Below are 24,694 nucleotides of genomic sequence, written 5' to 3' on the forward strand. Positions count from 1 at the left end.
GTCCCTCAGCACATGGTCCTGGACCTTAGATTGTGCCAGCCTGCAGCCCATTCACTCAGGATTCTAATCACAATATCTGGACATGCTTCAGTATTGAGGGAGCGCTACAGTGCCGAGACCTCCTCCGACTCTTCCAGTAGAGCTGAAACTAAATTCCGAGGAAGTATTCAAAGTTAGATTGTCCGGTGCAGTAGCCAACATCTGTGCTCAGAGGTAATTCAGCTTCTTTCAGCTGTCAGCATGTCTCTGTAAGCAGCGCACTTGTCTCTGAGTCACTCCGGACTTGAACACAAAATCCAGGCTGACACTCCCATGAAATGTTAAAACAAAACCTGCTCTGCTCTTTCACGTGGACACAATGTCAATGTGTGGAGTACAGCAAATATAACCCGGACTAGATTCTCTGATGGTTGGGATTCTCTGCTCCCGCTGGCAGAGTACCCCCGCCCGTAGGTTTCCCGGTGGCATGGGGTGGCTTCAATGGAAAATCCCATTGACAAGCGGCGGGAAGAGAGAATCCCGCCGCCAGTGAAAGGCGCGTCGCTGAGAAACATGTGGCTGGGGGACCGGAGAATCCAACCCTTTGGGTGGAATTCTCCCCCCCCTCCCCCACGTCAGTTGGGAGAATCGCCGGGGCGCCGCGCGTGTCCCGCCACGCTGCCCCGACGCCCACATGCAATTCTCCCCCCCCCCCCCCCAAACCGGCGCGGCGAGAATCACGGCTGGCCGTTGGGAGAATCGCCACTCCCCGTTTGCAAACGGCGAGCGCCGATTCTCCGGACCGGATGGGCCGAGCGGCCTGCCCAATACGGGTTCCCGCTGGTGCCGTCCACACCAGGGGCGAAATTCTCCCCCAACGGCGGGATGCCCGCCGACTGGCGCCAAAGCCGGCGCCAATCAGACGGGCATCGCGCCGGCCCAAAGGTGCGGAAGTCTCCGCATCTTTGGCGGCCTAGCCCCAACATTGAGGGGCTAGGCCGACGCCGGAGGGATTTCCGCCCCGCCAGCTGGCGGAAATGGCGTTTGTTGCCCCGCCAGCTGGCGCGGAACTGCGGCGCATGCGCGGCCGCTGTCAGTTTCCCAGCGCATGCGCGGGAGCGTAAGCGGCCGCTGTCAGTTTCCCACGCATGCGTAGTGGGGAGAGTCTCTTCCGCCTCCGCCATGGTGGAGGCCGTGGCGGAGGCGGAAGGGAAAGAGTGCCCCCACGGCACAGGCCCGCCCGCGAATCGGTGGGCCCCGATCGCGGGCCAGGCCACCGTGGGGCACCCCCTGGGGTCAGATTGTCCCGCGCCCCCCCCAGGACCCCGGAGCCCGCCCACGCCGCCTGGTCCCGCCGGTAAATACCAGGTTTAATTTACGCCGGCGGGACAGGCAATTCCTGGGCGGGACTTCGGCCCATCCGGGCCGGAGAATCCAGTGGGGGGGGGTCCCGCCAACCGGCGCGGCCGGATTCCCGCCCCCGCCCAATCTCCGGGAGCGGAGACTTCGGCGGGGGCGGGATTCACGGCGGCCAACGGCCATTCTCCGACCCGGCGGGGGGTCGGAGAATGACGCCCCTGGTCACTGCCGGCGGGAACAGCGCGGGAACGCTGGGGGGGGGGGCGACCTGTGCTGGGGGGGGAGGGGGGTTCCTGCACCGGGGGAGGCCTCAAATGGGGTCTGGCCCACGATCGGTGCCCACCGATCGGAGGTCCCGCCTCTCTGAAGGAGGACCTCCTTCCCGCCACCGCCCCACAAGATCCATCCGACATCTTCTTGCGGGGCGGCCTCGGGGAGGACGGCAACCGTGCATGCGCGGGTTGGCGCCACCCAATCCACACATGCGCGGGTGACATCATTTAAGCGCCGCCAGCCGCGTCATTAATGCGGCGCCGCTTTTACACGGCGCCAAGGCCCGTAATGACGCGACGCTGCCCCTAGCCCCCCGGGGGCGGGAGAATAGGGGGTTGGGAGCGGGCTCCGACGCCGGAGTCAAACTCGCCGGTTTTCACTCCGGCATCGGCACTTAGACTCCCGATGGGAGAATTGCGCCCTTTATATTTATATAGCACCTTTAACATAATGAATCGACCCAAAGAAGCATCATAAAATAAAATACGACACAGAACCACATAAGGAGATGTTAGGTTAGATGACCAAAAGCTTGATCAAATAGGAATAGCATAAAAACTATCTTCAAGGAGGAAAGTGAGTTACAGAAGGAATTCCAAAGCTTGGGAACAAGTTGGCTGAAGATGGCAGAGCCATTGTAATTGAGAATACACAAGAGACCAGAATTAGATGAGCACACATATCTCACACTGGAGCTGGAGGAGATTAAGCCATGGACGAATTTGAAAGTAAAGATTAAAGTCTTAAAATCTCCTTACTGGGAACCAATGTAAATCAGTGAATCAGGGGTAATAGGGGAATGGGACTTTCTGGGAGTTAAGACAAGGGCAGCAGAGTTTTTGGTGACCTCAAGCTAATGGTGGTAGACCATTGGAGTCCAACGGGATAAATTGAAGGGGAGATATCCCTGGGACCCTTCCCAATCATTATCTCTCAACCAACAGTATTTGGACATTATAATATTACTATTTGTGGGAGCTCACCGTACGTTAATTCTTTGTTGTATTTCCTACATGACAATAGTGACCAGAACCTGCTTCATCTCGGCGTTAAAGGACTTTCAAAGACCTTGATGTTGTCTAAGGCATTATACAAATGCAAATTCTAGCTTGTGGACAAATTTAATCGTGGTGTTTGCTGCTGTTACAATTTTTGAACTGTGCTCGTAGAATATCGTAGAATTCCTACAGTGCCATTAGTAACATCAATTCTGCAGCGACCCTCCAGTAGAGCACCCTACCTAGGCCAACTCCCCTGCCCTATCCCCATAACCCCACCTAACCTGCACAGTCCTTGGACTGTGGGAGGAAACCGGAGCACCCGCAGGAAAGTCACACAGTTACAGGGAGAACGTACAAACTCCGCACAGACAGTGACTCAAGGCCGGAATTGAACCCGAGTCCCTGGCGCTGTGAGGCATACAGTGCTAACCACTGTGCCGCCAAGTTATTGTTGTTGTTTTTTGCAGACAAATGTATTTCTGGGTTGGCACAAAAAGGAAATAAAGGTACAAAAGTGTAAATTCTCACGGCCTTGCTCTTTGATGGCACGTCGGTGTTTTGTGACTTCAAACTAATGGGAGTTGGAAAGTCCTGAGATTGTCAGAGGAGTCAATTTTGAGTTGAATATGATTCTACTTTGGAACTGAAGAGCCAGATCAGCTAGAAATGTTAACTCTGACCTCCCTCCCCACAAATGCTGCTAGACCCTGCTGGATATTTCCAACAACTTTTGTATTTTTATTTTAGATGTCCACCATCTGCAATATTTTGGGCTTTTATTTAAATGAGGGGTGTTCCAATTGAGGAGTTTAAAATGGTGAAGGGATTGGTGGAGAAACTATTCCCTCTGGGGCAGGAATTCAGAACAAGGAGCACAAATTGCAAAGAAGAGCTGGACCATTGGGAAGCGAAATCAGGAAGTGTGTTTGCAAGCAGCGGTTAGCAAACATCTGGAACACTCTGTATTCAGCCTCTATTAGAGAAGTAAAGGGTTTGCGTCAATGTGACAAAAATAGAAAAGAAGTCAAAGGATAACGGGCCAGAATTACTGAAAAAAATCAGCGTGCAAAAAAACCGACACCATTATTAATGTGTGAATCATCCAGAAAGTTTCTTAGTGCAAATCATAACCAAAATAGTTCCAATACATTCCAACTTAAATGTTTAAAATGTAATAAATGATCACTTATTTTCAACATCGTTCAGCAACATGATACCGTCGGTGCTGCTGTTTAGAGGAACTGACCATGGCAAACAAAATGTTAATCTGCAGGAAAACATTGGGCGGGATTCTCCGAAATGGAGGCAGAGTGTTCGCGCCGTCCTGAACGCCGTCGGGTTTCACGGCGGCGCGTAACGTGCGCGGGGCACTACCCGGGGGCCAGCGCGGTGCTGGAGAGGTTCGCACCGCTCCAGCCTCCCTTCCCGGCACGAACTGGGCGCCGTGCCAACCCGCGCATGCGCGGGGGGACTTCCTCAACGCGCCGGCCCCGACGCAACATGGCCCAGGGGTTCAGGGGCCGGCCGCGTGGCAAAATAGGGCCGGGGCTGGAGAGGCCGGCCCGCCGATCGGTGGGCCCCGATCGCGGGCCAGACCCCATCGGAGGCTTCCCCCCCCCCCCCACCCGGTGAAGGAGCCCCCCTCCCCCCCACAGGCCGCCACCCGACCCTACGCGCAGAGTTCCCGCCGGCTGCGACCAGGTGTGAACGGCGCCGGCGGGACTCTGCCGTTTCCGCGTGGCCGCTCGGCCCATCAAGGCCGGAGAATCGGGGGCCCGGCCGCGGATAGCGGCTCGCGACCGACGCCGCGCCTAACGCGTCGGCGCAAATGGCGTCGATTCTCCGCTCCTCAGAGAATCGTGTGCCAGCGGCGTGGCGGCGTGGTGCGGCGATTCTCAGCCCAAGCGCCTTCCCGATTTCAGTGTTAGCCGTTGGAGAACCTGCCCCTTGGCTTTGTGCCATGGGGTGCGAGTTTGCAACTCCCTTTATTTATTGAAGTCAATATAAATTAAGTCGGGCAAGCTGTGAATGAACTGCCCCTTGGCTCATTAACACTTTCAATTACCAATATTACACAAAGCCGAGATCTAACCCAAATTCCTGAAAATGCCTTTGATTTTTGTCATCCTGCCTCCTGTTTGTATCAGTTCGACCATCAATCCATCTCCTGTTCCCATCCCTCAGATTTTTAGAGGCCATTCGCTTCCTTTTCCTGTGTGGGATTATTGTATTCTCCCTGTCTTTTCCCTTGTTCTCTTGGTTATTGCTGCACTTTCTGTAATATCACAGCAATAGCTGGAACGGCGACGGACTCTCCACAGATGCTGTCTGAATTTCCGATTGCCTCAGTTTGTATCTATTTCTCTTTTGTGTGAAATTTAATTTAATGATGGGGTAACACTGTCTGATGTGACGAGAAACTAATTTACTGTTTCTGTGTTGTTGCAGCCTCGGGAATCTGTGTTACTGTGAGAGTCCATCAGAGAGAAGTGGTGGGGACAGTGGAGCAGTCTGTCCTTCTCCCTGTCTCCTATTCCACACTCACACCCGGCTCCACTTTACGCATACACTGGGGTTTATTTCCCGGAGACACTCCACTTGTGACACTGACCCGATCAAACTGCTCCCCAGACCCTGACAGACCCGGTTATAACTGTTCAGATCACCGGGTGACAGCTTCTTCCTACCGGGACCGAGTTCACCTCTACCCAGAAAATGGATCCTTGTTACTGTGGGATTTACAGCCCAGTGACAGCGGGGTCTATGGAATATCTGTTTATAGTGATGGTGACGGTACAACCTGGAAAGGCAATGTGACTTTAACCGTGTATAACAAGACAGGTAAGAATTCATAACCTGTCCATTAAACTCCTCCTTAAGGATGGGGATTCTGGAGAATGAGTTTAACTATTTCAAACATTGTGAACTTCCTGAGGCCTTCATAAAGGTACCAGATATTAGCCTCATAGGGAAGGTGAGAGGATGTGGGTACAATTATGGGTAGGGGTTTAAAATTCACGCCTTCTGTGCTGATACCAGCCCCACCACACCTCATCCACCTCTTCTTCCGGTAGTCACCGAATGCAGCTTGAGCGCTGGTCACCGCTTCCTGTGCTGCAGCTAGGGATAGAGGTCAGCCTCTCAGAAGAGTTCAGACCCGCTGCCCCTCCCTTTACTCCAACTCCGCTTCAAAACCCTGGTGGCTGAGTGCTTGGCAGAGTGACGGGAGCGCGGGTGCAGCGGGTTGGTGGGCAAAGGGGTCACGCCAATAGGTTGGCTGGCTGGCTCACCACCTTCCCGCTCGCCCTCAAACCTGTATGGGTGGCGGCTAAGGACACCCACTGTTGGTTGCCTGCCCTTAGTTGAAACCCTTAACTGGCCAATCATGGGCACCTCAGAAGCTAAGCCCACCTCCACCACCATTGTAGGCTGGCCAGTGGAATAGGGACTCTCGTGTGCAGACCAGTTAGATGTAAGTGTGGGAATGAAGAAGGGACCTCCATTGGGGATACACTGTGCCCAGCAGATGCATCTCACCACCATTCTGCCCCCCGCCCCCCATGTTTGTACCCTCATTGTGCCTTCCATTTGGCCTTAAAGCTATAGAAACCATAGAATCTCTACAGTGCAGAATGAGGTCATCCAACTGATCGAGTGTGCTCTACCTAGACGCACTCCATAATCTCGTAACCCTGTACATTGATCATGGCCAATCCACCACCTAACCTGTACATCTTTGACCTGTGGGAGGAAACGGGAGCATCCGGAGGAAACCCACGCAGGCACGAGGAAAATGTGCAAACTTCACAAGGACAGTCAACCAAGGCCGGAACTGAGCCCGGGATTGATACTGTGAGGCAGCAGTGCTACCCACAGTGCCATCGTGTTGCTCTGATCAGACCTGATTGGCTGGCACCTCTCTAAGGCCAGACTTCGGGGCAGCACGGTAGCATTGTGGATAAATTGCCCTTAGTGTCCAAAATTGCCCTTAGTGTTGGGTGGGGTTGCTGGGTTATGGGGTTAGGGTGGAGGTGTTGACCTTGGGTAGGGTGCTCTTTCCAAGAGCTGGTGTAGACTCGATGGGCCGAATGGCCTCCTTCTGCACTGTAAATTCTGTGATAATGCTGTGATAATTCTCCCATTGAGGGGCAGAAGTTTGACCCTCACCACATGACAGCCACCCGGAGCACGTTATGTGGGGTGGAATTAGTTTTGCTTCTGGATTGACCTTTCTTCTTCTGGAGATGGGGCAAGCAGTACACTCCCTCCACCCCCCTCTCCCCCCCCCTCCCTCCCCCCTTGCAAAACCCAGGCAGGGCTTGGGAAGGTCCACCTCAAGCGGGGATGAGTTTTACAACGACCTTTTTACAGCAATGGGTTGGGAAGTCCATGGAGCCAGTGGACAAGGAGCCGAAAGGATAGCAAGTTAGCTACAAAATAGAAATTTGAGCATGGAGCTAAATCTAGTTACCTGAACCGATCAAAGGTGAGAAGTATTCAACAAGGATCAGTGCTGGGACCACGGCTGCTCAGAATTTGCATAAATGATTTTGACTGTGATATTGTGATACAGGGCCTGTTCCTGTGCTGTACATTTCTTTGTTCTTTGTTCTAGATGTATGATTTCCAAATGTGTGAATCATAATTTGGCCCACACAGTGCACACCGGTGTTTATGTACCCCTGGAGTGTCCTCCCATCTTTCCTCATTTAAAGGCAGGGTTCTCCATCCCCGGCACCCGTTTTCTAGTGCAGTGCCCCCCCCCCCCCATCGGCAGCGGGATTCTCTGTCCCGGCAGCCGGCCGCTGGAATTTCCCAGTGTGGTCACCCCCACACCGTCGGGAAATCCGCGGGCGTGAATGCGCTGCTGGCGAAACGGTGGATACCGTCAGCGGAGAATCCAGCCCGAAATCAATCATTGTAACCAACCATCTGCTTCTCGGATTTCCTCTTAAATGCATCTGAACTATTTGCTTCCACCATTCTCTGTGATAGAAGATCCATATTCTCACCACTCTTTACGCCGTTTCTTCAGACACCCCAAATGGATTTCTTGGTGACAGTCTTTCCTGATGGCCTCTATAACTGTTGCTTCCCTACAAGAGCGAACACTCTCCCTTTGTCTATTTTAACCTTTCATAATTTTAAATACCCCGAGTAGCTCAGCCATCAACCTTCGCTTTTCAAGAATGACAAATCCTGGCCAGGGTTTTTAGGATTACCCTTCCAGCCATCCGAGGAGTTGGCAGAATCCATATCCCACCACTGCTGCCTGCTCTGCAGCCGTTTAATGTTGCAACAAGTGTTAGTCAGCTGAAGACAGGACTTCTGTCCCTTCCTCCCGTGACTGCTGGGTACCATCAGGCCAGAGTGTTTCATCAGCCCCCAAAAGATCATTTTATTTTAATCAGATAAATTTCCTTTACGATTTTGTCTTTTGTTACAGTATCCCTTTAAGGATACTTGTTCCTTGTGAATTATTTTAGTTTAGTTTACTTTTGCTTTTAAACAATGACTACTGTTCCTCACTCAAGAGGAAACTCCACCTCCGAGAGCTGCTGACCAATCAGATTGGCTCTCAGCTCCCTTGTCCCTTGCAGCATTCCAGCTGCTGTGAACAGCACTGAGGCGGCGATTCCCCACAATCCGAGTCCCAGGAATCCAGGACCAGGAAAGTGTGGGGGTTTTGAGGCTGGTCGAGGAAGCATGGGCACAGGAGGGTGGATGTTGCTGAAGAGGTCAGTGGCAGAGGGATGCCTGCAGGGGACAGACCTTTGGCAAGGGCTTGATGTTTTTTTAAAAGGGTTGCAGATCGCTCTGTGTCCCATGGGGATGCAGTGGCACAGTGGTATTGTCACTGGACTAACAACCTAGAGATCCACGGTAATGCTGTGGGGTCCCAGGTTCGAATCCTGCCATGGCAGAAAATGAAATTTGAATTTGATAAAAATCTGGAATTAAAAGACCATGAAACTATTGTCGATTGTCGTTAAAACCCCATCTCATTCACCGATGTCCTTCAAGGTTTCCTCCGTGTGCTCCGGTTTCCTCCCACAGTCCAAAGATGTGCAGGTGCAGGTTAGGTGGATTGGCCATGATAAATTGCCCTTAGTGTCCAAAATTGCCCTTAGTGTTGGGTGGAGTTACTGGGTTATGGGGATAGGGTGGAGGTGTTGACCTTGGGTAGGGTGCTCTTTCCAAGAGCCGGTGCAGACTCGATGGGCCGAATGGCCTCCTTCTGCACTGTAAATTCTATGATCTATGAAGGTAGGAAATCTGCCGTCCTTACCTGGTCTGGCCTACATGTGACTCCAGACCCACTCAGCGATGTGTTTAACTTTCAACAGCCCCCCACTGAAATGGCCTAGCATGCCACTCAGTTCAAAGGTAATTAGGATGGACAATAAATGCTGACCCAGCCGGCGACGCCCTCATCCCAAGAACAAAATTTTTTTTTTAAACTTGCCGACCAAGACCGGAACACGATTAATTTTCGGGGATTTTCCCGCAATGCTGCTGAACACGTCCCGCCAGCATGAAAAGTGAGGCTGGGTGGGAGATCGCTCTGAAGTGATCTCCAGTTGGCCACTTCCGGGAAGTAAATCTGCCCTCCTTACCTGGTCTGTTTCGAGTTTGTATGATTCCTCATCAGAACTCTGCTGAATTTTTCCAACATTTTCGGTTTGTATATTTTATATAAACTGAGCCTTTTGATTAGTTCATGAGCTGAAATCGCCTTTGATTTATTTTTTTTATAAATGACCTGGCCAACCTCTATATTATTGGCATTGATGGTTAGGACCCAGTGTCACCACGCCGATTTTACATAGTAATTCTAATTTACAACTATTAAACTTCACCCTGTTAACTCTATTTCTGACCACAGATGCTATCTGACATGTTGAGTATTTCCAGCATGTTCCAGTTTTATTTGAGAATTTGTTTTGTTCTCTCAGCTTGGCCAAGTACATACACTTTTAAATTTAAAAGAGCTGTTTTCTCTTCCTGCATCAATTCATTACGAAGCATCATGGGCAGTCTTGTCAATCGTTGTCCTGAATTTGTTTTACGGGGGGAGGGGGTTCTTTGGCCTCAGTCGGCAGCACAGCCGCTGAGGTTCACGGTCTTGACTCTAGAGGTCGCTATTTGCTCCCGAAATTGTCGCGTTCCCAGATCACTGCCACATTTCTATTCAGCTCTCACACTCTCCCCCCCACCCCCCCCCCCCACTGGGCAGCCTTCTGAGCTACAGTGTCTCAGTCTGTATTGTACCCTGCAGACCTTCTCCTTGGCCTGAGGGGGTATTTGTTAAACAGGACAGTGACACCAAGTGTCAATGTAACTCAGTACTTTATAATTTCCCAGTCCGAGTTTAATCCACTGCACAATTTACAAAAAAAAATCTTAATTTTCATTAATCAGGTAACTAATTACTGTCCTGTCACATCGCTCAGTGATATTTTTGATTTGATATCGCAGTGGACCCATCTCTTGCTCTCTCCTACTGCTTCTCACAGACCATTGCACTCTCTGCTGATCCCCACTGTCCCCTCTCTGACCTCCCACTGTTCTCACAGTGCTCTCTCTCTCCCTCTCTCTCTCTGCTGATTCCCACTGTCCCCTCTCTGACCTCCCACTGTTCTCACAATGCTCTCTCTCTTCCTCTCTCTCTCTGCTGATTCCCACTGTCTCCTCTCTGACCACCCGTTGTTCTCACTGTGCTCTATCTCTCTCTCTCTCTGCTGATCCCCACTGTCTCCTCTCTGACCTCCCGCTGTTCTCACCGTGCTCTCTCTCTGCTGATCCCCACTGTCCCCTCTCTGACCTCCCACTGTTCTCACAATGCTCTCTCTCTTCCTCTCTCTCTCTGCTGATTCCCACTGTCTCCTCTCTGACCACCCGTTGTTCTCACTGTGCTCTATCTCTCTCTCTCTCTGCTGATCCCCACTGTCTCCTCTCTGACCTCCCGCTGTTCTCACCGTGCTCTCTCTCTCTGTTCATCCCCACTGTTCCCTCTCTGACCTCCCGCTGTTCTCACAGTGCTCTCTCTCTCTCTGTTCATCCCCACTGTTCCCTCTCTGACCTCCCGCTGTTCTCACCGTGCTCTCTCTCTGTTCATCCCCACTGTCTCCTCTCTGACCTCCCGCTGTTCTCACTGTGCTCTCTCGCTCTGTTCATCCCAACTGTCTCCTCTCTGACCTCCCGCTGTTCTCACTGTGCTCTCTCTCTCTGTTCATCCCCACTGTCTCCTCTCTGACCTCCCGCTGTTCTCACCATGCTCTCTCTCTCTGCTGATCCCCACTGTTCCCTCTCTGACCTCCCGCTGTTCTCACTGTGCTCTCTCTCTCTCTCTCTGTTCATCCCCACTGTCCCCTCTCTGGCCTCCCACTGTTATCACAGTGCTCTCTCTTCTCTCTCTGCTGATCCACACTGTTTCCTCTCTGACCTCACGCTGTTCTCACTGTGCTCTCTCTCTGTTCATCCCCACTGTCCCCTCTCTGACCTCCCACTGTTCTCACAGTGCTCTCTCTTCTCTCTCTCTGCTGATCCCCACTGTCTCCTCTCTGACCTCCCGCTGTTCTCACCGTGCTTTCTCTCTCTGTTCATTCCCACTGTTCCCTCTCTGACCTCCCGCTGTTCTCACTGTGCTCTCTCTGTTCATCCCCACTGTCTCCTCTCTGAGCTCCCGCTGTTCTCACAGTGCTCTCTCTTCTCTCTCTCTGCTGATCCCCACTGTCTCCTCTCTGACCTCCCGCTGTTCTCAACGTACTCTCTCTCTGTTCATCCCCACTGTCCCTTCTCTGACCTCCCACTGTTCTCACAGTGCTCTCTCTCTCTCTGCTGATCCCCACTGTCTCCTCTCTGACCTCCCGCTGTTCTCACCGTGCTCTCTCTCTCTGTTCATCCCCACTGTTCCCTCTCTGACCTCCCGCTGTTCTCGCTGTGCTCTCTCTTTTCTCTCTCTGCTGACCCCCACTGTCCCCTCTCTGACCTCCCGCTGTTCTCACTGTGCTCTCTCTCTCTCTCTCTCTCTGTTCATCCCCACTGTCCACTCTCTGACCTCCCACTGTTCTCACAGTGCTCTCTCTTCTCTCTCTCTGCTGATCCCCACTGTCTCCTCTCTGACCTCACGCTGTTCTCACTGTGCTCTCTCTCTGTTCATCCCCACTGTCCCCTCTCTGACCTACCACTGTTCTCACTGTGCTCTCTCTGTTCATCCCCACTGTCTCCTCTCTGACCTCCCGCTGTTCTCACCGTGCTCTCTCTCTCTGCTGATCCCCACTGTTCCCTCTCTGACCTCCCGCTGTTCTCACTGTGCTCTCTCTCTCTCTCTCTGTTCATCCCCACTGTCCCCTCTCTGGCCTCCCACTGTTATCACAGTGCTCTCTCTTCTCTCTCTGCTGATCCACACTGTCTCCTCTCTGACCTCACGCTGTTCTCACTGTGCTCTCTCTCTGTTCATCCCCACTGTCCCCTCTCTGACCTCCCACTGTTCTCACAGTGCTCTCTCTTCTCTCTCTCTGCTGATCCCCACTGTCTCCTCTCTGACCTCCCGCTGTTCTCACCGTGCTCTCTCTCTCTGTTCATTCCCACTGTTCCCTCTCTGACCTCCCGCTGTTCTCACTGTGCTCTCTCTGTTCATCCCCACTGTCTCCTCTCTGACCTCCCGCTGTTCTCACAGTGCTCTCTCTTCTCTCTCTCTGCTGATCCCCACTGTCTCCTCTCTGACCTCCCGCTGTTCTCAACGTACTCTCTCTCTGTTCATCCCCACTGTCCCTTCTCTGACCTCCCACTGTTCTCACAGTGCTCTCTCTTCTCTCTCTCTGCTGATCCCCACTGTCTCCTCTCTGACCTCCCGCTGTTCTCACCGTGCTCTCTCTCTCTGTTCATCCCCACTGTTCCCTCTCTGACCTCCCGCTGTTCTCGCTGTGCTCTCTCTTTTCTCTCTCTCTGCTGACCCCCACTGTCCCCTCTCTGACCTCCCGCTGTTCTCACTGTGCTCTCTCTCTCTCTCTGTTCATCCCCACTGTCCACTCTCTGACCTCCCACTGTTCTCACAGTGCTCTCTCTTCTCTCTCTCTGCTGATCCCCACTGTCTCCTCTCTGACCTCACGCTGTTCTCACTGTGCTCTCTCTCTGTTCATCCCCACTGTCCCCTCTCTGACCTACCACTGTTCTCACTGTGCTCTCTCTGTTCATCCCCACTGTCTCCTCTCTGACCTCCCGCTGTTCTCACAGTGCTCTCTCTTCTCTCTCTCTGCTGATCCCCACTGTCTCCTCTCTGACCTCCCGCTGTTCTCACCGTGCTCTCTCTCTCTGTTCATCCCCACTGTCTCCTCTCTGACCTCCCGCTGTTCTCACCGTGCTCTCTCTCTCTGTTCATCCCCACTGTTCCCTCTCTGACCTCCCGCTGTTCTCACTGTGCTCTCTCTTCTCTCTCTCTGCTGACCCCCACTGTCCCCTCTCTGACCTCCCGCTGTTCTCACTGTGCTCTCTCTCTCTGTTCATCCCCACTGTCCACTCTCTGACCTCCCACTGTTCTCACAGTGCTCTCTCTTCTCTCTCTCTGCTGATCCCCACTGTCTCCTCTCTGACCTCACGCTGTTCTCACTGTGCTTTCTCTCTGTTCATCCCCACTGTCTCCTCTCTGACCTCCCGCTGTTCTCACAGTGCTCTCTCTTCTCTCTCTCTGCTGATCCCCACTGTCTCCTCTCTGACCTCCCGCTGTTCTCACCGTGCTCTCACTCTCTGTTCATCCCCACTGTCCCCTCTCTGACCTCCCACTGTTCTCACAGTGCTCTCTGTTCTCTCTCTCTGCTGATCCCACTGTCTCCTCTCTGACCTCCCGCTGTTCTCACCGTGCTCTCTCTCTCTGTTCATCCCCACTGTTCCCTCTCTGACCTCCCTCGGTTCTCACCGTGCTCTCTCTCTCTGTTCATCCCCACTGTCTCCTCTCTGACCTCCCGCTGTTCTCACCGTGCTCTCTCTCTCTGTTCATCCCCACTGTTCCCTCTCTGACCTCCCGCTGTTCTCACTGTGCTCTCTCTTCTCTCTCTCTGCTGACCCCCACTGTCCCCTCTCTGACCTCCCGCTGTTCTCACTGTGCTCTCTCTCTCTCTCTCTCTCTCTGTTCATCCCCACTGTCCACTCTCTGACCTCCCACTGTTCTCACTGTGCTCTCTCTCCCTCTCTCTCTGCTGATCCCCACTGTTCCCTCTCTGACAAAGAACAAAGAACAAAGAAATGTACAGCACAGGAACAGGCCCTTCGGCCCTCCAAGCCCGTGCCGACCATACGGCCCGACGAAACTACAATCTTCTACACTTCCTGGGTCCGTATCCTTCTATTCCCATCCTATTCATATATTTGTCAAGATGCCCCTTAAATGTCCCTATCGTCCCTGCTTCCACTACCTCCTCCGGTAGTGAGTTCCAGGCACCCACTACCCTCTGCGTAAAAAACTTGCCTCGTACATCTACTCTAAACCTTGCCCCTCTCACCTTAAACCTATGCCCCCTAGTAATTGATCCCTCTACCCTGGGGAAAAGCCTCTGACTATCCACTCTGTCTATGCCCCTCATAATTTTGTATACCTCTATCAGGTCGCCCCTCAACCTCCTTCGTTCCAGTGAGAACAAACCGAGTTTATTCAATCGCTCCTCATAGCTTATGCCCTCCATACCAGGCAACATTCTGGTAAATCTCTTCTGCACCCTCTCTAAAGCCTCCACATCCTTCTGGTAGTGTGGCGACCAGAATTGAACACTATACTCCAAGTGTGGCCTAACTAAGGTTCTATACAGCTGCAACATGACTTGCCAATTCTTATACTCAATGCCCCGGCCAATGAAGGCAAGCATGCCGTATGCCTTCTTGACTACCTTCTCCACCTGTGTTGCCCCTTTCAATGACCTGTGGACCTGTACTCCTAGATCTCTTTGACTTTCAATACTCTTGAGGGTTCTACCATTCACTGTATATTCCCTACCTGCATTAGCCCTTCCAAAATGCATTACCTCACATTTGTCCGGATTAAACTCCATCTGCCATCTCTCCGCCCAAGTCTCCAGACAATCTAAATCCTGCTGTATCCTCAGACAGTCCTCATCGCTATCCGCAATTCCACCAACCTTTGTGTCGTCCCACTGTTCTCACTGTGCTCTCTCTCTCTCTCTCTGTTCATCTCCACTGTCCCCTCTCTGACCTCCCGCTGTTCTCACAGTGCTCTCTCTCTCCCCCTCTGCCATCTCCACAGTCCAAAGACGTGCAGGTTAGGTGGACTGACCATGATAAATTGCCCTTAGTGATCAAAAAGGTTAGATGGGGTTAATGGGTTACGGGGATAGGGTGAAAGTGAGGGCTTAAGTGGGTCGGTGCAGACCCGATGGACCGAATGACCTCCTTCTGCACTGCATGTTCTATGTCTGCTCACTGACCTCCTGCAGTGCTCTCTCTCTCTCTCTGCTGATTCCCACTGTCTCCTCTCTGACCTCCCACTGGCCTCACAGTGCTCTCTCTCTCTCTCTCTCCAGTGCTGCTGTTTTATCGCTGCTGACACACTTCCCGCTGTTGTGGCAGTGCTCCCTCTCTCTGCGGTTTTATTTTATCCCCGCTGTGCTTTCAGACCTTTCACAGCTCTCGCAGCACTTTCTCCCTCTGTCTGACAGTGTTTTATCCTCACAGTGCTCCTGGAAACCCAGCTGCCCAGGCTGATTTGTCTGCCTGTTTCTCTCTGCCCTCACTGTTTGATTCTGATTGTGCTCTTCGACCAGACGATCTCGGAGCAGAATTAGACCATTCAGCCCATTGCGTCTGCTCCGCCATTGGATCAGGGCTGATCTTGGCCCGCCCGCTGTTCTCCAAGTTGATACAGCGAACACTAGACACAGAAAGACATTAATGAACTTTATAATAATAATAAACTGTATTAGTGTCACAAGTAGGCTCACATTAACACTGCAGTGAAGTGAATCAAATTGAAGAGTAGATAAGTTACATTAAACTTGTATAGAAACTTGGTTATACCACATGTGGAGGATTGTGAAAATTCTGCTCTCCATATTATAAAAAAGAATATGAAGGGATGGAGGAGTTACAGCTGAATCCACGAGTACAGGGCAGGCCATGTAATGGGTGTTCGATGAAAATCTGTCCATTTTTCATCACTGCCCATGTCCAATTTACTTTTTTATTTCATTTTTTAATTTACATCATTTTCAAACAAACAATTTTCCAATGTTCATTGGGTTTAGCTATCAATAATATCATTGCCAGTTATTAGACCAATAGCCATTCTGACTTTAACCCTGTATTTTTTGGCTCCCATTGTGTTAATAATGGAAGTGTTTTGTTCCAGACAGTGAGACTCCTGCCCCAAGTGTTTCAGTGTCACCGCAGACCAGGGCAACTGGCAATATAGAGAAATCCATCGGTATCAGTGTCTCTGCTGCCGTGTGTCTCCTCATTATTCTCATCTGCTTGTGTTTGAGGATGACCAAGAAATACACAGGTATGTGGCTGCTCTTGCTGGTGAGAATGACTGTTAGCGACCAGGAGAAAGGCCTGACCATGGCTTCAGCTAGTTTAACAGGTGGTCAGCTTGAACTATGGGCGAGGGACTAAGATGTGTAATGTTGAATTGACCAGCTGCCCAATCTTCACTTCTATTGAGTCCAATATTAAGGGAAGTCTACAGGGCACATACTGGGCAGTTAGTATCATGGGCAAAATTCTCCGGTATCGGCGCGATGTCCGCCGACCAGCGCCCAAAACGGCGCAAATCAGTCGGGCATCGCGCCGCCCCAAAGATACGGAATCCTCCGCATCTTTGGGGGCCGAGCCCCAATCTTAAGGGCTAGTCCCGCGCCGGACTAATTTCCGCCCCTGCCAGCTGGTGGAAAAGGCCTTTGGTGCCCCGCCAGCTGGCGCGGAAATGACATCTCCGGGCGGCGCATGCGCGGGAGCGATAGCGGCCGCTCACGGCATCCCCGCGCAGGCGCTGTGGAGGGAGTCTCTTCCGCCTCCGCCATGGTGGAGACTGTGGCGAAGGCGGAAGGAAAAGAGTGCCCCCACGGCACAGGCCCGCCCTCGGATCGGTGGGCCCCGATCGCGGGCCAGGCCACCGTGGGGGCACCCCCCCCAGGACCCCGGAGCCCGCCGGTAAGGTAGGTGGTTTAATCTACGCCGGCGGGACAGGCATTCTAGCAGCGGGACTTCGGCCTATCCGGGCTGGAGAATCGCCCGGGCCGCCAACCGGCGCGGCGCATTCCCGCCCCCGTCGAATATCCGGTGCCGGAGAATTCGGCAACCGGCGGGGGCGGGATTCACGCCAGACCCCGGCGATTCTCCGACCCGGCGGGGGGTCGGAGAATCTCGCCCCCGATCACTGGTTTTACACTATTGCTCACAGTTAAAAGTACAACAAAGAGTCAGGTCACTGAATGGGCCAATTGTCAAACTATCATACTGGAAACTATAGGCAGTCCATGGTGTGTGTGGAGGGAGGGGGGGGGGCACCCCATTCCTGTACTGTCCACATCCTTCTCCTATATTCCACTCCAACTTTCCATGATTATCAGATCTGTGTTCCCCTGCGTCCCCTTCTCACCATCCCATTTAATTCCCCGAGTGCCTCCAGGCAGGATCGAGGGCTCCCGTTCCAGAATGACCTCTCGAGAAAAAGGTTGGGCTAATGGTCTGTTGTTGAACGGTGGTGAATGCATGGACCAAACGTGTGTACGCACATCTGTTACACTTTACCTGCCGCGGTGGTTTGCAGTCGTCTCATTTCATCGTCCAATTAAACGCTTCAGTGTGAGCTGTCATTGAGAGAACGATGGGCTGTAGCACAGGTTGATCAGTAGAGGGAGTCAGTCTTATGTAAATAACAGGGAAGCTTTTAAGTTAATGAACACTTATTGTTAGGTAGTTTTCTGTCAGTCTTGGAGAGTCATTAATCTGCTTGATCATAGAATCCCGACAGTACAGACGGAGGCCGTTTGGGCCATCGAGTCTGCATTGATCTTCTGAAAGAGCACTCCTCTACCTTCTGCCCATAGCCCCACCAAACCTTTTCTAAGGGCAATTTATCATGGCCAAACCATCTAACCCACACATCTTTGGACTGTGGGAGGAAACTGGAGCACCCAGGAGGAAACCCACGGGGAGAAAGTGCAAACTCCAGACAGGTAGTCGTCGAAGACCAAGGGCGTCATTCTCCGACCCCCCAGCGGGTCGGAGAATGGCCGTTGGCCGCCGTGAATCCCGCCCCCGCCGGTTGCCGAAGTCTCCGGTACCGGAGATTGGGCGGGGGCGGGAATCGGGCCGCGCCGGTTGGCGGGCCCCCGGCTGGATTCTCCGGCCCGGATGGGCCGAAGTCCCGCCCAGAAATTGCCTGTCCCGCCGGCGTAAATTAAAGTAGGTATTTACCGGCGGGACAAGGCGGCGTGGGCGGGCTCCGGGGTCCTGGGGGGGGGGGGTGCGGGGCGATCTGACCCCGGGGGGTGCCCCCACGGTGGCCTGGCCCGCGATCGGGGCCCACCGATCCGCGGGCGGGCCTGTGCCGTGGAGGATTCCCCACCTTTGGGGCGGCGCGATGCCCGTCTGATTGGCGCCGTTTTGGGCGCCAGTCGGCGGACATCGCGCAGTTTGGGGAGAATTTCACCCCAGAATCGAACCCAGATCCCTGGCAGTGCTAACACTGTGCCACCATGCAGCTCATTCTAATAGAATGGACATGAAACATTGATTTACATGACTACAGGACATCAACAATTGATTTGCACGGTTACTGGATGTGAACGACTATTTTTAATGACAAATATAATGCAAACCATCGATATAAAGGACTGCTGGGCACAAACCATTATGCTAACTATTGATTTGCATGAATACTTGGCAGGCATGATTGATTTGAATAACTGCTCATGAACTCTACGGAATGATGAATTTGCATATTTACAAAGTTCAGGACAAATCTACAATGCAAAGTTTATCATATTTAGTGACCATCAGGAGGGTTTAATTTTACGTTATCTGAATTCTCACCAATTTTTGTGTGTGTTCAGATAATGCATGCATAATATTTGAAATTATTTTTACCAACCTCATGGAAGTTGTGACAATTTGGCTGGACTTTGTCTCATTTTACAGATTTATAATCATTAATCGTCTGTGTAAACTCAAGGATTAGGGATTTTTGGTGTTTGTTATTAACCGGTCAGTTTTCTCAGGAACTGCCCTCCATGGTGAAGAAATCAAAATAAATTGAATTACTAAATATAAAATTGGAGCTGGCGGTGGCCAAATAAAAAGTAGTAACAAGCTCTTTCCGCTGTCTTTCCATCGTGTTTTAAATAGCTTTACATTTAATCTTTCGCACATGATACAAGCAATCCTGTTCCTGTCCGAATGTTTTAATTCAGGTTGCCAGCGACAACGCGATTCAGAACTCACGGAAATAGCTGTTGGAGGGACGGCGCAAGTCCTGACTGAGGTAAGAAGGGGCTGGGTTATTGTGAGTTCAAGATTCTTGCAACCCAAAAAATAAAATAGGCAACGTAAATTTTGTAAATTGTTGCTCTTTCACAAAAAAACCTTAGACCTGACACATTACAGTTTATTAATTTTGGAGAACTTGTTTTACTTGTCCCAATTTGATACACTTTTCTCTTGAAGGTGTTGATTTCTTAATATCACAACCGTCTATTTCTCTGAGAGAGAAAACAAATCATTGTTTAATAATTTATGATTCAATTAAATTAAATTCCACCAACTGCTGAGATTTTCCAGAGTTTTCTGTTTTTATGGAGAGGTCTTTGTAGTGTAAGAGAGGCATGGAGACAAGAAAATGGAGCTGAAGAGCTGATTAGCCATGAGCTCATTGAACAGCAGAGCAGGCTCAGGGCCGAATGGTCTTGTGTTGTTCCAAGTGTTTCTCACAGGCGTAGACCATCGAAAGCGGAGCAATTTTTCACCTGCTTGTTGGAAAGTTTTACACATCAGAGTTAATGAAAAAAGACACATGAATTTAAAAAGAGACCTCTCTCTTTCTTTGTGGAACTCGCTGCCCAAGTGTGCGGTGGAGTCCAAATCATTAAATGGTTTCAAGAGGGAGATAGATATATTTCTGATTTTAAAAACCGCGTTAAAGGGATATGGGCAACATGCAGGGAGGTGGATTTGAGACGAGGTGGAGATCAGCCAGGATGTGATTGAGTGGTGGAGCAGGTGCGAAGGGCTAAATTGCTAATTTCCATGTCCTTCCTGACTGATCTTTTGTGTATTTTCAATAGTTTGCTTTCTCTGTTCATTGTTATTTTTCACCTTCAGTAAGCTGGTCTTTTCTGTTTCGTGCAGGAACCTATATCGAACGGTGAGCTCACATACTCCCTGCTACAGTGGTCTGGGCCTAGACCAGCACATAACATACCTGAGAGACCTGAAGAGACCGTATACGCTTTTGCACGGAAAGCAGATTGCAGATGAAGAGCCTGAGGTTCAGAGTTTGACAAGAGACTGGGTCAACACCCATGTTCAGCAGGAAGCGTTGGACAGTGGGCTATGCGATGGTGAAATGTGACGATCAGCCCAGCATTAGCGGCCTTGAAGCTTACTGGACTGTACGGGGCCTCGTGCAGATCCAGTGAAAGACAATCCACAGGAACACGTTGTGCAACAAAGTACCAAATGTAATCAAGAATCTTGAGCAGATCCAGTGAAAGGGCCTCTACAACCCCTGGGACACAATTATGTGTTAATAGCACTGAGTGTAACCAGGGGCCATAAGGCTCCTTAGAATGTAGCCAGGGCATCGGGATCTGGGCCATGATCCTGCCGGTCAGCAGAATAGTGGGGTTAGGTCTCTACTTTGCACATGATCAGGTGACAGAAAGTCAGCCTCCTCTCCTCCCCCCCCCCCCCCCCCCCATTGACTGCAATGGAAACAAAGATCCGGAGACATGGCTTTCGTTTTACACGATCGGCAGACTTGGTCACGGTGCAATTGACAGAAGGAGCAGGGATTCTGACACTCGCTGTGCCTGGTTTCTAAGCTGCTGCACTGACAGTGATGCAGACTGTCTCCCATTTTCTAACAGGGTAAATCAATAGATACGATCCTGGTGTGCAAAGGATTACAGTCACGATGGGTCAGTCTTTCAATCTGTCATTTTGTTTGGAATTGTAACAATTCTCACCACAATTGTATTCAGTTTCAGTGGGGGAAATTGTATTATTTTGGTTACAGTGTGAAACAGGTGATATTCCCTCTGCTACCCTAATACCACCCACCCCACCCACCCATTCCATTGGCTACAGGACAGGAGTAGATTGGGCAATTCATCGAACATCTGAGGGAGTTAGGCCTCCCACTGGATCCTGGAGCAGGAGGTGGAGCTCTGAGCGAATGGCATGGATCAAAAGACATTGGCTGGAATTCTCCGGGTGTAGCAATTCACGTTTCCTGCTGGCAGCGCACTCTGCGGGTTTCCCGGCGGCATGGGGCGGCTTAATTGGGAAGTCCCATTGACAAGTGGCGGGAGTAATGAATCCCACTTCCAGCATGGCTGGAGGACCGGAAAACCCGGCCCATTTTCTCACAAAGTGAAGGTCACCAGCTTGTGACCAGAGTTATTTGATTGAATCAGCCCTCTCTCTGCCCTGTCCTGTGTTTGAATTTGGCTCACCGTTATATATAATAGCATAATAATAGATACAATTCAATAGGGGATTCGAGAGAAACCTCTTTATCAGATAGCAGCGAGAACGCAGAGATCGCGACCACAGGGGTTGGTGGAGACATTTGGCAGAGATGTATTTCCAGGAATGTTTGATAAACAAGTGAGGCAGAAGGCAATAGAAGGGATGTGCTGATAGAGTCAGGTGGAGTAGAGATAGAAGGGAACTCCTGTCGAGCAACATTTGCATCGGGCAGTGTGGAGGAATGTTCCTGTGCTGTAAAAATGTATGCAGTGTAATTCAATATAAAAGATAGCAGGGCCAGGTCCAGGAAGATGTTTGCACTCTGTCCCCCGCTCTCTCTGCTCCCCGCCCCCCACCCCCCGCAGTGCACCACATGCCATCTATATAAGGTTCAGAGAGGGGCCGAAAGAAGGATGCCAGATGCCTGAAGGACCAAGAGCCTGAAGATTTATGCTAGAATATAGGATTTTGAAATTGTGGACACACACCTGTACAGAAAAATAAATCTGTCAGGCTATGGGGAAATGGGCGCCCTGGTGGCATAGTGGTTAGCACTGCCGCCTCACTCTGCCAGGCACCCGGGTTCAATTACAACCTTGGGTCACTGTCTGTGTGGAGTTTGCACTTTCTCCACATATCTGTGTGGGTTTTCTCCGGGTGCTCCGGTTTCTTCCCACAGTCCAAAGATGTGAAAGTTAGATGGGGTTGCAGGGATGGGGCAGAGCAGTGGGCCTACGTCAGGTGCTCTTTCAGAGGGTCGGTGCAGACCCGATGGGCTGAATGGCCTCCTTCTGCACTGTAGGAATTCTATGGTTTTATGGGGGAGTGGGACTAAGTGAGTTGTTCCTGCAGAGTCACATTGGGATGAATGGCCTTCTCCTGAGCTACACGCATTCCGTGATTCTCTCTGCTCCGTCCATCTTACAACCTGGGAATCACCTCCAGATGTTCCGGTCCTTGCCCACTGGAAACACCCGGCAGAAGTCATGGAGCTTTTGCTGCTCCATCAAGTTTTCCATCCTGTCCGTACCCATTCCTGTGGTGGGCTGGATGGAGAATGTCGGCCCTCATGTTCAGCCTACATCCTGGAATCACTTGTTCATTTTGTCCATGTCATCTAATTTACAGTGCAGCAGGAAGCCATTCAGCCCATCGAGTCTACACCGACCCTTGGAAGGAGCATCCTACTTAAGCTCAAGTCTCCACTCTATCCCCGTAACCCTATCTAATCTTTTGGACACTAAGCAGCAATTTAGCACGGCCAATCCACCTCATCTGCATGTCTTTGGACTGTGGGACGAAACCGGAGCACCCGGAGGAAACCCACCGCAGCCACGGGGAGAACATGCAAACTCCACACAGTCGAACCCCGGACCCTGAAGCTGTGAGGCAGCGGTGCTAACCACTGTGCCACCGTGGTGCCCCATCTTCTCCTTTGTGTATTCACTTTGTCCTGCTACATGGGCGCCAGCTGAAGTGCCGTTTGCCACTTTTCAAATGATGGTTGTGGGCTTTGAGGTTTGGGGAAAAAATTCCCTTCAGTGAAATTCAAAAGGTCAAGATCTTGTCTGAACTTGCAAAAACAATGGATCGAAGGCATGAGGGCAGGACTTTCCAGGTGGCAGGACGCTCGCCACCTAAAAGGTCAGAGGTCTGGAGCTTGGATTTCTGCCCATTGTACTTGGTCAGTAACTCTGGAGCCCAACAGTGCCACCAGGAGCAGTGGCCATTGCTGGGACTACAACTTGGGGGGGAGAGAGGAGGGAAGGCCCTAGGGAAGAAGAGGGGGTGGGGGTTGGGATGCAAAGGCATAGGGGAGCACTCACGCACACATGCACAGGGTAGACCTGGCGGGGAGGGGGCCTCGTAATTGAGGAGGAAGGCCTGTGAGGGAGGTGTCCCCAGCTCCCTGCTGAAGGTCCATGCAGAGTAGCAGACCCACCTGCCTCTCATCCTGTCAGCCTCAACATTGTACAGAAAGCCGGCCTTAATAGGCCTAACTTCGGGTGAGGGCAGTCGGGTCAACCCCAGGCATTGTCCACCTGTCCCCTAACCCTCATAAAACGTTTGGCAAGTCAGGAGCGGGTAGGTGATGGGAAGGTCAGCTGTCAATCATTCAGACATAATGTCACCACCACCGCTCCCCCCCCACATAACCCCCAGCAGAATGCCCAGCAAAGACCATAACAACCTGCCCAAGGTGTCCCCCATAAAGCCCCCTGCTGCAGCACCTGAAGACACAAGTTACAAAGGAGAAGGGCAGTTCAAAGAACACTTGCTGACACCACACCAGACAATAAATGATTGGGAAGCAAATCCTGGAAATCTGAAAAAAAAGCAGGAAAATCCGTGGTGGTAAGTCTGCACCGGTGGAGAAAATTGAGTCAATAATATTGTGAACGGTTAATTGTGGCTGCAATTTTACGACCGTTCCCACTGGTGAGATCTTCCGGTCCACCGATGGCGCCCCTCACCATGAGCGCCTGGCGGCAGAGGGTGAGAACATTGGGAAAACCGGAAGATTTTGCCGCCAGCCAATGGCATGCTACCTCTGCCACTGCAAAATAGGCCTTGGGGGTGTGGAAAATCCTACCCGGTGTGTACGTGTGACAATAAAGATCGTTATTACAAAGCACGGAATAATTAATGAGCTGATCACCGGTATCCTGTGGTGAGGAAGAATACGCTGTGTACTGTGATTCACTCCACGTTGCTGAATGAAGTTCCCCTTCCAATGTTAGCCTTGTGACAACAGCAGACGGGATTCTCCGGTCCCCCAGCCACCTGTTCCTCGGCTGCGAGCGGGAAAATAGAATCCCAACAGCCAGAGAATTCCGGCCAGCATCTCACACTTCGGGCCTGACCGAACCAAATGGGAACAGAGTCCCATAAAGAAACACGTTGAGCCGTGGGCTTCCCAATGCTCGCAGCGCGAAGAAAGCCCGCTGTCTGACACACATCCAGTTAGACGCAGTGCCTCAGTCAGCCCCGTTTCTGCACTTTTTAATTCTTAATTTTATGGTGGCGCAGTGGTTAACACTGCTGCCACACAGCGCTGGGGTTCCAAGTTCGATCCCGGGTCACTGTCTAAGTGGAGTCGGCGCATTATCCCCGTGCCTGCGTGGGTCTCACCCCCACAAACCAAATATGTGCTGGCCACGATAAATTGCCCCTTAATTGTAAAAAGAAAATTAGCCATTTTAAATTTATTGTTTTTAAAGCTGATTTTTAAAGGGAGCCCCGATCTCTTGAATTCCTGATGCGACCCCCCATGGCGATCTCCGATCCCCTGGGAGACCCCCACAAATGCTGTTCCATCTGATCCCATTTGTGGAGGCCAGCCCTGAACTACGCTCGCCCGAGGTCTCTAAGGTGAAGGG

General features: G+C 51.6%; 1 protein-coding gene across 1 annotated transcript in view; it reads left to right on the plus strand.

The window, feature by feature from the left end:
- The window catches only part of LOC140390325 (uncharacterized), a 32,245-nt gene extending 9,161 nt beyond the window's left edge, over nt 1-23,084 (plus strand). The window contains exons 2-5 of the mRNA XM_072475386.1: nt 5,061-5,453; nt 15,970-16,122; nt 19,037-19,107; nt 19,971-23,084. Coding sequence (XP_072331487.1) covers nt 5,061-5,453; nt 15,970-16,122; nt 19,037-19,107; nt 19,971-20,099 — 746 coding nt within the window. The 3' untranslated portion in view covers nt 20,100-23,084. The remainder of the gene's footprint in view (nt 1-5,060; nt 5,454-15,969; nt 16,123-19,036; nt 19,108-19,970) is intronic.
- The last annotated feature ends 1,610 nt before the right edge of the window (nt 23,085-24,694 follow it).

The sequence above is a fragment of the Scyliorhinus torazame genome, chromosome 14, assembly GCF_047496885.1.
Source record: "Scyliorhinus torazame isolate Kashiwa2021f chromosome 14, sScyTor2.1, whole genome shotgun sequence".
NCBI classification, from domain to species: Eukaryota; Metazoa; Chordata; class Chondrichthyes; order Carcharhiniformes; family Scyliorhinidae; genus Scyliorhinus; species Scyliorhinus torazame.